This window comes from Canis lupus, chromosome 5 (genome assembly GCF_048164855.1).
Source record: "Canis lupus baileyi chromosome 5, mCanLup2.hap1, whole genome shotgun sequence".
NCBI classification, from domain to species: Eukaryota; Metazoa; Chordata; class Mammalia; order Carnivora; family Canidae; genus Canis; species Canis lupus.
The window spans coordinates 38,221,844-38,234,429 of record NC_132842.1 but is presented as its reverse complement, the minus strand read 5'-3'; the positions used below and the strand labels follow the sequence as shown (position 1 = coordinate 38,234,429).

Below are 12,586 nucleotides of genomic sequence, written 5' to 3'. Positions count from 1 at the left end.
GTTTTTGTGCTTCAGAAGGCCCTCTGGAAATGTGCAGATCCTCAGGAAGATTATTATTATTTTTTACTTTTTAAAACAAGATTTTATTTATTCATGAGAGACACAAAGAGAGAGGCAGGGACACTGGCAGAGGGAGAAGCAAGTTCCCTGTGGGGAGCTCAATGCAGGACTCGATCCCTGGACCTCGGGATCATGACCTGAGCCAAAGACAGACACTTGACAGATGCTCGAGTCACCCAGGTGCCCCAGATTATGATTTTTTTAAAGTAAATCATGAGCACCTTTGAATCTATGGACATGGGAGTTCATGGACGTTCCAAATTAATAAAATTTGGTGAAATCAACTCTTTTGGTACTTTTCAAGTTCCTTTTAGGAGAGCTGCAGCTTGCCCATTATTGGAGCTAGGGGATGTTTGCGCTTCTGTTCCAGAGGATGAGCTTCTCTGACACTCATCCCCTCAGGAGGCACAAAATGGCTCTCCGGATGCTACAGGAGGCTTTGGAGGCTCCCACCTCCACCTTCCAAGGGGAAGTGGAGAACAGAGCCTATTTCCAGTTCTCACAGGTCAGTCTGTACCTGCCTGTCTGAATCATCAGGTGGGGGGGGGGGGGGGGCTTAGACTTACACACAGCCCTCCAAGGCCCAGCTGCCTACCCGAGGAGGAGGGACTCTTCATCAGTTATAGGAAACTGTTAATCATGTTTCCATTTAGTCTCTTCCAAGATACACCCTGATCTGCATCCTTTCAATCCAATTTCCAGCTTCATCCCCTTTCTAGCCGAAGAGTTATTTGCACAGGCAGCTTCCTCCCTCCCTCACCCAGTCCTGGCCTTCGGCAGAAAGATGATGCCCATTGTCCTTTGATGCAATCCCCGCCCCCGGGCGCCGGGCTCACCTGAGGATTCGTTAGCCTGGCCCAGCAGGGAGAGGCTCTGCTGCGGGGAAGGGAGACGGGCTCACTCCGCAGCCCCGGCCTGGGCGGCCCGGCCCTGAGTGGCTTCGCCGTGCCCCCTGCGAGGCTTGGCTCTGGGAAGGGCACAGACTCACACGCACGCCCCGCCACACACAGACACCGACACCCGTGCGGGGTGCCAGATGTCAGAGAAGGACTCTTTCACCCAGCAGCCTTCGGATTCCAGAGGAGCGTCTCTGAGCCGCGACCTGCTGTTTCCCCGGCGACTGAGCCTTCCAAATAAACAGGATTCTGCTCAGACAGGCCGGCAGGCCACTCGGCTCAGCGGTGCCCGAGACAAGCCCCGCTCACACCGCCCCGCCGCTGCTGGCCGTCAGACCTGGGCACCGAGAGCTCGTGTGTGTCCCGGGGGGGCAGCGTGGGCTGCTGTCTGAAGGCAGGTCCCCTCTGCTGACAACCAAGGCCAGGGGGAGACGGAGAGCCTGACGCTGCCCACCCCCCCCCCCCCCACCGGCCTCCCCGCTTCCCACACAGCCCTGCTGGACGGTGGCGACTCTGTGGCACGGTCTGGAGGCGGACCGGCGACCTGATGCGCGTGCCACGGCCCGTCCCCTCTCCCCACACAGAGCTGCAGTAACCCAGAAGCTCCGAGCCGGCGTGGGGCTGCTCGGGAAGCAGCTGCAGCACTGCGACAGTGACTGGGAGCAGACGGATTCCCTCTCCCCTTGGACCAAGAGGCACAGTCCTCAGCCTGCAAGTTTTTCAGGTAAGAATCTGAGTCTCTGTTCTGGGGAACAAAGGACTCTGTTACATGCAGAGCTGAGGGGGTGTGTGGGGGTGTGGGGGGGTGTGTCCAAGTGCAAGGACAACAACAACACGAGAGGGAAGATAATCGGGGAAAGTTGAGGCAGTAGGATGCTTTAAGCAGATACCACTGGGGGACACCGAGCAGCTCACCTCTGGCTCGGCGGCTTAGACGATGGATGACGCAGACTGCTCTGGGGGAAGGGCTTGCTAACGGCCCAGGCAGGTAAAAATAGCACCCGGAGTTTAGAGATGGTAAAAATAATCATGCCCAGCGCTGCCCGGCACCTCTGTTCCTCCACTGCCAGGCTGGTGAGGACTGCAAAGGGCAGAAAGTTCTCATTTACTAACGGGCTGGATGTGGCCCCTTGGGTTCGGCAGAAGCCAAAATCTGTGGCTTTGGTGAGTCCGGCTGGTGTTAGCCTGCTGTGTCATGCTCACCCTGGCGGAGCCTGGACATTCAGCTGCCTCGGGAAGTCTGTTCTCCGGGTGGGCACCTCAGACTTTATCAACATTTGGGGAGAAAGGTCAGGCTGAAATATAGGATTAGCTGATGGTGATTCGACAGGCTGGCATTCTGTGGCCCCAGCAGCCCCCTGGGTTATTCCTTACCTTCCCTGTGATCTCCTTTGAAAATCACATCCTCCTCTCAGTACCCCTGCAGACAGGCACCAGCAGAGAATGGCTAGCCACACCCATGTCCCGATTACATGCCCCAAGTGTACAGCTTCTAGAGCAGAGCACTTGACAAGTCTAACCTCCAGGCCTGGGGTAGAATCCAGGTATCCAATCAAGTACCCATTTTTCAGAGACCCAAGAGGAACCCAGCTTATCTGGGTTCCCTCTGTGACTCTGCAGAATGTAAACACTCTGTGCTTTCTCCAGCTGTTTTAATCCACTCCCACTTTTCTGCATTCTTTTCTGCTTGGGCACTTTCCCTTTCATTCCCTACAGGGATGTGATTGTTTATGATTTAGCTCTGTGCACACCAATGGGCGACGGGGACACAAGCATCCAGCAAAGGACGAGCCAGGCTCTGTGGGAGGCTGAGCCAGCCTGATGGGGGCAAAGGGTTGAAAAGAAATGAGCCTGGCTTTGCAAAGTGGTGTCTGGTGAAGTGCTGGCCAGCTGTTTACTGGGGCTGTGCGGGTGAATGAGTGTGGATTTTGGTGGAGACTGTGATTCACAGTCACAAATTCCCTTTTCCTTTGTTTTCTTTGTGTTGGTCATTGAGGGCTTCTGAGGAAATTCCCCTTTTGAGATTGTATATCTGAAGGCAAGATCATCAAATTGCTGCTGAGGGGCAGCTGGTGAACACTGGACACCTTCTTGTGTTGACCCTGCCTTTTTTAGTATGAGTAAATGGATTTGCAAATGAGGTACTTAGTCCAAAGCAAAGTTAATACACAAAGAATTAAGAAGAGAAAACACTGAGTTTCTTGTAAACTGCCTCCCAAATCTGGTGCAGACATATGTATATATGGCTTGGTTCTATAAAGGGTTTAAGGAGACACTATCTGCTTCATTAAGTGGTTTGACCTCACAGGCCAGTAGCATCAACCATGGTGATTATACTTGCAGTGGCGATGGTAGATGGACATCATATGCTCATTTACACTTAGGGAAGGGATGCCTGACCCCGGGACAGACAGTGTGCTTGCTTAATCTGCTGACATACATTCTGTGGATCCTGCGTGAACTCTGGAGGATCATGAGGCTACCAGGCCTGCTGTGTTGGCATCTAGGAATTAGTGATGCTGCAGAGTGGAGGCATACCCCTTCCACTTCATCAAATAGGTGTTGCTTGGCTAATGTAATACTCCTTGATTTGAGCTACTGGATAAATCATCTGTAGTCATTTGTGTCACAGGCATACCCTGTTTTAGGTAAGTCTACACCTACACATAACACAAATTATAGGCGAATGAGTTTCTTTCCCTTGAAAAAGGATCTGCTGGGCAGCCCCGGTGGCTCAGCGATTTAGCGCCGCCTTTGGCCCAGGGCATGATCCTGGAGACCCGGGACTGAGTCCCACGTCAGGCTCCCTGCATGGAGCCTGCTTCTCCCTCTGCCTGTGTCTCTGCCTCTGTGTGTGTGTGTGTGTGTGTGTGTGTGTGTGTGTGTCTCATAAATAAGTAAGTAAATAAATAAATAAATAAATAAATAAATAAAATCCTTTTTAAAAAAAGGATCTGCTAATCAACAAATGTTCATTGAGTAGAGACAAGGTGTCCCATCAAAAGTTACAACTGGATCAAGCCCATGCAATGGCAGAGAAGGGAGGGCACCTACCTGGGTGGGCAGGTAACAGAGCATTCTCTGGCCTGGACTGACAGGATGTCTAACTCAGCTGGGAGGCAGAGTCCAAGGTATGGGAATAAGGATAAGCATCTGGACCTGTGGGAAGGGAATAGTCATGGTCTGATTCCTAAATATCACTACTTAAGAGAGGCAGCCTAACAGGGTGGCCAAGGGCATAGATTCTGCAGCTGAACTCCCTGGGGCTTGAACCCAGACTGTGCCATTTATTAGTCCTGTGGCCTTATGCCTCAGTTTCATCATCTGTAAAGTGGGATAATAAAGTACCATTCTTGTCGGTGAAAGGATCAAATGAGTAATGCTCTGAGCACCGTGCCTGGCTTATAGCAAAGACTATGTATTTGCTATTATTACTGAAAGGTGGGTCTTAAAAGGGTGTCCACAAGTCCATTTATTCCAAAGTCTGAAGTGACCCTCTATGAGTGGCCACTAGGGACACCTTTTGGCACTGGCATGGCGTTTTGCTTGTATCTCTGAGCATTCCGAATTCGAAGGGCTTCTGTGCTGGTTGCCAGCATTTCCTGAGCCCTTACTCTGTGCCAGGTACTCGTGCTTGGCTTAACGCACAATTGCTCAAGACCACCTCTCTTTGTCCAAGGAATGCTAGTGATGGGGGCAGGTGTGAGAGGCATTCCCACCTTGTGCCAGGGAAGTGTAGATGTGGGGGCTCCTTTGGAGAAGACTCATCTCAGTCTCTCCAGGGCCTGTGGTTTTCAAACTTTCACATGCATAACAATCACAATGGAGCTTATTTAAAAAAAAAAAAATCAGGTACCTAGGTTTAGCCTGGTTCCCGAGGGACCCAGGATTCTGCATTTTCTTGGGGTAGGGGTGGTCCAGGGGATTCCGTCTTTGGTCCAAGGGCCACAGCTAAAGTCCGATCACTGCTCTGGTTCTTTTCTCTTCGTTACTGTGAACAAGAACACAGAGCCATTTGGCTTCTATCAGTGACAATAAGTCTCTTCCTTGTCATCACCTTCTTCTGGAATGACCATCTTCCTGGGACAAGCCCTCCCCTGATAGTAAGATGGACGACAGCACACCTGCTGCACCCTGACTTACTACGTGCCTGGCACACAGCAAACCCTCCATCTCTACCCTCACTCGGTCTTCACGGCCATCCCAGCAGTTAGGTGCAGTCCTTACCCACCTTTTACAAGGGAGGGCAACAGCCCCACTGCTAGTAAGTGGCTGATCTGGGGTATGAACTCAAGATGAGCCAATTACCATGGCAGCGGCTTGTGACCTCTAAGCCAGGCAACAAGCAAAGTTTTAGCTGTTAATCAATTTGGTCTTTATCTTCTTGCTCTTGGGTTCATACTCCTCTCCTGTCCACTTCCAGTGCTAGGTTCCCATATAACTTCCTCAGAAGAGAAGGTGTCCCTGTGCTTCCCTATTTTTTTCTCCTTCAGTAACTCAAAAAGGGTTGGGGCGATGGATGGGTGGAAGGAGATGTTATGAGGTGAACTAGGTCCTCTGCTTAAATTTACACACTGAAGTCCTAACTTCCCCTCTGCTCCCGAATATCAGAATGTGACCTGGCTTGGAGAAGTCTTTACAAAGAAATTCAAGTTTAAATGATGTCGTTAGGGTGGGACCTAATCCTCTATGACTGGCATCCTTATAAAATGGGGAAATTGTGACACAGAGACACATCTAGTGGGATGACATGAAGACACAGGGAAAAGAGGGCCATCTACAAGTCATGGACAGAGGCCTGGATCCCTCCCTCACAGGCTCAGAAAGAGCTAGTGGCCATCTACAAGATGGAGAGAGGCCTGGAACAGCTCTTTCCCTCACTGCTCTCAGGAGGAGCCAGCCCTACCGATACCTCAGTTTTGGACTTCTGGCCTCCAGAAGTATATATACTATATACTTCTGTTGTTTGAGCCACGCAGTCCATGGTACTTGGTTATGGGAGCCCTAGCAAACTATGATAGTGGGAACCAGAGTCCAACATTCCCCCTGCAGGCCCTGAGTTTGGGGTAATCTAGCTTAGGTAAACGCATCATACCAAGCTATGACAATGATCTCTTGTCTTTAACTTGTGACTGTTCTTCTGTTGGCTTAAACAGTGTTCACGGGAGTCACAGGTAGGTCCAAGTCCCAGAAAAGAAGGAGGAATGAATAGCAAGAATGAGGAGGGAGGAGGTAAGGAAATGTAAAGAAACAAAGAGGCAGGAAGAGAAAAAGGAGAGAGACTGGGGACTGGGACGAGGGATCCTAGAGGGTCATTAATGCTCACTTCGGGTCCATTTCACTCATCTGTGGGATACCACCTGTGTGCAGGGAGCATGTGCAACACTACGGCTACAGAGCCTGGAATGGATGGGTCCCTACCTTCATGGAAGCTAGAGACCAGGTAGGGACACAGACTTCAATCACGTAGTACCTCTCCTGAGTGTCTCAGGAAAGCAAAAACAATACCAGACTCAGTCAGAGGGGTCTGGAAAAGCTTTGGTGAGCTCGTGATGCCTGGATTCAGATGTGGGGCGCCTGGGTGAGAGATGAGTGTTTCAGATGGAGGAAAGAGTATGGCCAAGGTCACATGGGATGAGGAAGTGTGGCATTGCCAAGGAGTGGAGGAAAGGCCAGTGTGGCTGAAATGCAGGGAAGAAGAGGAGCCAGTCAGAACTCAAGGCCCAGGAGGGGGCCGGACCATGGCCGTTGTGGTAATGATTTAGGTGCTTCAAAAGAGAACCATAGAAGGCCAGAGAAGAAAGCGATCCTATATAGGGCCAATTCCTTTCAAGAAAAGGAAAGCTGGAATAGAGATGCCAATGGTATGGTTTAGCAGTGGTTCCCCCCTAGAGCAAGACATCAGGCTTCTGGAGCTCACAAACCTGAGGTTGGCTACATTGCCTCTAGGGACTGAATTCCAGGACGCTTCCTAAAAACATGTTCTAGCCATGGTCGACCCTCAACAGAGCACTTTCTAGGTGTTTGTCAGGGTCCTGTTGCTAAGGGTCAAATAGGTATAGTTCTCTCCTGTCAGCGAGGTTAATTAGCAAGCTTGGCACCTCAGATGGGTTGACCAGGCAGCCCCATGTTTAGCATCAGTTGGAGGACAAAGAGAGGCCTTGGAACAGAACCTCTCTGCTTGCTGCACTTCGCCTGCAGCTACAGGGGCAGGCATGCATTCCAGAGGCTAATTATTCAGTGGGGCCCTGGAAGATGGCAGAGATTCAGGTTGTGACTGGGAAGGAGGTAAGGGCAGGAAGCCCAGAAAGACCCCCGAGGGTATCAGGGCTGAAAGTGGGCAGAGAGGCGTCTGAAAGGAGCAGAGCAAAGCCAAATGTTGCCTTATTCCTGAGCTCATGGGAGCAGCAGTGAGACGGGCCTGGAGCAGGCAAGTCGCGGCTTGGGCCTGCAGCCCTCGCGGGGGCCGAGTGCCCCACCACCGCACACCGCTCCCACCACTGGCAAAGCTCTCCCAGTGCCAGTGGTTGCTGGCATCATCCGCCCGGGTGGTCCCAATGTAAAACCAATTCCACGCCTTTGCCATGTGCCCCGCCTGCCACAAGAAGAACTCTCTTCCTGTTTCTTTCTAAAGAGGGACAGCATTTGGCTAAGCAAGGATGAGTTCTTGGAGCAGGTTCTTAGCACACTTTGGAGAAGAGAAGTGATTTTCAAGAAGGTGAGTAAGCAGCCCGAGGCCTTTTGGGGAGCAAGACCCCCTGACCCACTCAAGCCCTGCTGGCCTCTACTCTGTTCCTCTACAGTTCCATGTCCTTACCTGCCTCTCCGACTTTATGACTGCCATTGCATCTGCCTGGAATGCTCTACCCTATTCTTCACATAGCAGATCTTTTCACCCTCGGGCCTCACCTCTCTCGGCAATTCCCCAAAGAGGCTTTCTTTCCTGTCTCTTCCTATCATGGCACTAGTCAGTCTATATTTTTCCTGTCAATTTTTTAAAACTTACTATTACCCATCCTCCCCTCTGGAACATAGCATGAGCCTCGTGAGAGCAGGATCTTATCTATTTTGTTTTGTGCTGTATCCCTAGGACAGATCCTAGCTACAGAGCGAGTGCTCAGTAAATACTGGCCCAATGAATGAGTGAGTGCATCACTCAGTCTTGGTGTGGGAAAGCCAAGGCCAAGGGCAGCAGTGGGATTTTGCACTCTGTTGCTCCTCATAGCTCTAGAAAGCGGTGCATCACATCTGAAGCAAAGCTGACAAGTTTGCACCAAGTGCCTCTGACCCTGACTTAGGAGAACACCCCCCCCCCCCCCCCGGTCCCCATGCTCTGTGCCATCTACTCTGGCTTAGCCAGCTTAGTCTCATCTCTTCAGAGGACTCATTTTGGTTGCCTGGAAAAATCCAGCTTTGTTGTATTATTCATGCTTAGAGACGAATAACTTCTTTTGGCTACTGTGCATCGAAGGCAAACAAGTGATGTCAGACACCTAGAAGGGAGACGCTGATCTGGTGTGTTCCAGCCCTCGCACCCAAGGAGGCAGATGGAACAATGCATCTTTGCCTTCACCATTGGTCTGATGGGAATAGAAGCAATTTGCATCAATTAATCAATGTGTGCAAAGTGCTACACTAGTACTTCTGGGGACCTAAAAGAGCGTCTAGAAAATGAGATTCTTCTTGTCCTTTCTCAAGATCTCTGTCAGAGTTTAGAAATGGCAATGTGAGGAGAGCTGAGATGAAGGCTCCAGTCCCTCCCTGGAGCCCGCACAGAGCAAGTCTCCAGCCCAGAGAACATTCCCCTGGTTCAGAGTCATGGGTGGGTTGGGCTTTAGTGATATGGAATTTAAGTTACAGGAGCAAGGATAAAATCTTCGCTCAGGTGGCCACAAAAAACTTGCTGCCATTCTCCCCAGCTGATCCTGGATGACTTTTGCTGAGGGCTCTGTAAGCAGAGTTCTAAGCTCCTTGGAAAGAGAGTAAACAAAGAAGCCCAAGATTCATCTCATAGTTCCAATTCTGACCCACTGCTCTCATTACCCTTTCATTAGTCCAGAATGACAGTCTGTGGTGCCTAACGGTAGGGTAGCAAGATGGTCAAGAGCATGGACTCTGGGGTGAGGCTGCGTTTGAATTCTGGCTCTGACTCCCAATAGATGTATGGCCCTGGCTGAGTTAGACACTTCCATTTCTGTAAAATGGAATAAGGGCACCTATTTCCTGGGGTTGTGGCCAGGAGTATGTGAGTTAATAGAGGTGAAGTCCATTCCGCGTTACATTATCGATGCTAGACGTTGCTCTCTCCTAGCATTGGGTTAAGACTAGTGAAACAGTACAGGTAAAGGACCAAAAATGTTTTAGTATGCAACACACAGCATGGTATTTGCCCAATAAAACATTAATTATTGCTACTGACAAGTCTGCAGTCTGGCTAAGGCTTTTTTAGAAGCTTTTGCAAGAATTCATTTCGTCTAAAAAAATGTGCCTAGGACATGAAGGTCACCTGCCGTCCTGCTGTTCTGCCATCAGCTTTTATTTTTGTTCCAAGGGACAATTATCACCCTGTGCTTTCTCAGCACTTACAGCCCTCGTGTCAGGAACCTAGAACTAGTCAAGAAAGCAGGAGACCCTTTGAAGAGCTGAAGCATGAAACAGACACAAGCTACTCGTTCAGCAGTTTCAGGCTGAGGGCGTTTCCAACAAACAATTAAAGAAGGAGTCATCTTCCGCAGGCTCCTTCAGCTCAATTCACACAATGGCTCTGGGATTCCCACAGTCCAGGGGCATGGGTTCCTCAGGGCATAGACTCCTCGCAGATTCTGCCCTAGGGCCCTGGTCCGGGACTTTGAGCTTAAATCATTTGAGAATCCAACTGCAAGGATGAAAGCCACAGACCGCTGTAGGCTGGCCTGGCCTGGATTTTGCTTTCGGCCGGTCCAGTGCTCTGCCCCTCCCTCCTGAGTGGCCTTGGGTAGGGAACTGATCCTCTTTTAAGCTTTATGTTTTATGTTTCTCTACAAGAGAGGCCTCTAGAGAGTTGGAGGTTGGAGGCTAAGCGTGGTGTGTAAAGCTCCAGCTGTCTCTCTCTGTGCTCCTTCCTTTGTGGCCTTCTTGACCATCACAGAGCTGTGGAGATGGAAAAAACACCCAGTGGTGATCAATGTTTTAAAGGCGTGCAAATATTCGCTTGCACCAGGTGACCGTGAGCGCATCGCCTGGCTTCTGGAGCAGCACAGAGAGATGCATTGTGGGAAGGGGAATGCTGGCAGCACCCCCACTCCTCTCAGCCCATCCTTGCACCACAGAGGCTGGGCCCAGATTATGTATTTTCAGCCTGCTGCTCCCCTGGGACGTCAGACTTCTCATGAAGGCCTGAAGACTGATGGTCTTCCTTAAAGGAGGTGGACCCCTTCGTGACCCACTCTGACCTTCCCCAGATGCCTCTCCACCTCCCACCAAGGCCCAAGGATTTAACACACAGCTGCTTCAGGGTGGATCCAAACGCAGGCAGTGCACATGGGGGCAGAGCATTTCCAAGGCGATGTCCGAGTTGTCTCTAGTGACCCATTGACCTGACCCTCCCTGACTTACGCTGCCCCAGCACTGAGCCAAGCCTTTGGAGGGCGGATATACCTTAGGATGTCTGGCCGAGGCTCTACTGTGGTGGGAGGTTCAGATCCCACGCTGGGATGGGCCCTGGGGAGGGTCAGGGGGAGGGTGAGCCAAAGCAGGCTTCATCGTCTCAGTTACCTCCCGGCCTTCCCTTCTCCTGATGGAACGGCTGTCAGTTGCAGGGTGTGGGGGCCCCTGTCTTAGCAATTATAGAGAACGTCTCTTCAAAAAAGCTCGCAACATGTCTTGTTGTAGGATGGAATCACAGCCTGAATTGACTACTTTGGAGTCTCTTTATGCTGCAGATCAAGAGAAAGACCTCTGGTGACTAATTAGTAGTCCTACATTCGTCAGACCATTACAGCCCCAAAGTCTGTTTCCCCGGAGTCAAGGGCCCTCTCTCTTTCTGGCCGGTCCCACATCCTGCTGGGCCTGCGTTGGCCGCTCATGTTTCTCATTATCTCTCCCCCATCCTCTCTAAAGGCTTCTCACTCCACCCAGGGGTTTTATTTTTAAACTTGCACCGTAATGCTAGGGCTAAGCAGGACACACTGCCCACATTCACTGGAAACTGGGCTGCCTAGAAAAGCAGCCCCCTTTTTGGAGACTTCCTTCCTCCCCCCTCCCTTTCTTTCATATTTATTGGGCACCTTCTCTTTGAGGGGGTTTGCCAGAGTACACAACAACAGGGAAGGATACAGTCCCTGCCCTGGGGGAGCTTACATTCTTTTTTTTTTTTTTTTAAAGATTTTATTCATTCATTTGAGAGAGAGAGAGAGAGTGTGTGTGTGTGTGTGAGAGAAAGAGAGAGAGAGAGAGAGAAGGAGCAGGGGGAGGGGCAGAGGGAGAGGGAGATGCAGCCCCCCCCCCCCCCCCCGAGCAGGGAGCCCAATGTGGGGCTCAATGTGGGGCTCAACGTGGGGCTCAACGTGGGGCTCTATTCCAGGATTCTGGGATCATGACCTGAGCTGAAGGCAGATGCTTAACTAACTCAGCCACCCAGGCACCCCAGGAGCTTACATTCTAACAAGGTAGGCAACACTGAGCACATACACACACGCCAAGTAAGCCAACAAATAAGTAAATGCAATAAGTAGAACTGTGTTAAGATCACTTCTGTAAAAAGGACACAGAAGGCACTGGAATAAGAGAAGCCATTACAAATTAGGTAGACAGGGAAAGCCTCTATAAGGTGGTGGCACAGAAGTGAAGGCCAGAAGAATGAGGGGTGTCATGCAAAGAATAAGGCCAAGAATATTCTTTGTGGAAGGAAGAATATGGGGTAAGTCTCTGAGGTGAGCAAGTACTTGGTGTGTTCTAGAACTCCAAGAGAAAGCCAGGATACTTCGGCATCATGGACAAAGGGGAAACGTGCTCAAGCTGGAGACGTGTGCAAAGAACAGATCATGCAGAGATGTGGAGTCATGTTAAAAGTTGGGGGTTTTGTCTGAGGGCAGTGGAAAGCCACTGGGGATCAGAATGAGGAGGTGACACACAATGATTGACATTTTAAGATGCTTATCAGGTCCTGAGTGGAGAACAGACGGGTCTCTAAGAGGGTCAGGAGGGTAGGAAGGACGTGTCTTAGCAGGGCTAAGAATCATGCAGAAAGGAGACGGTGGTGGCTAGGCTGGAGCAAGGCAGTGCCACAGCTAGAAATAGGCAGGCTCTTGCAAGAATCAGCCTGTCACTGCATGTTCTCCTTCCAAAGAATCACAAGACAGTATCCCACTTTTGTAAGACAAAGTAGACACCAAGCCCCAAAGTCAAGAGGTAGTCAAAATAAAGCAGTAAAAGTTTAGATGTCCTATTGCCTATAACTAGCCGTATTTATTGGGTTTCCAAACCCAATTAAGTAAGATTTGTCCAACATTGGCTCCCATGATCTTCTGAAAGGCATATAAAGGCTCCTTTCCACCTTGGCGGCTCTCTCTGTCCTTTACAGCTTTGGCTTAGATATGAGGCCAAATGGCTTTGATTGAGTGATCTCACCTACATACAAAATTCAAAGTTGA

The 12,586-nt window shown here is 50.5% G+C and overlaps 1 protein-coding gene across 3 annotated transcripts in view; it reads left to right on the top strand.

The window, feature by feature from the left end:
- Positions 1 to 894: 894 nt before the first annotated feature.
- FGF1 (fibroblast growth factor 1) overlaps positions 895 to 12,586 on the top strand; it is an 86,978-nt gene continuing 75,286 nt past the window's right edge. Inside the window, exon 1 of one of the 3 annotated variants that reach the window (XM_072826294.1) lies at positions 895 to 1,680. Coding sequence is in view for 1 of the 3 variants with exons in the window: in XM_072826290.1 (XP_072682391.1) it covers positions 1,898 to 1,944 (47 nt within the window). In the remaining 2 variants the exon portion in view is untranslated. Of the gene's footprint in view, positions 1,681 to 1,797; positions 1,945 to 12,586 lie in introns of those variants that run through there. The other 2 variants (XM_072826291.1, XM_072826290.1) reach the window with 2 other exon arrangements.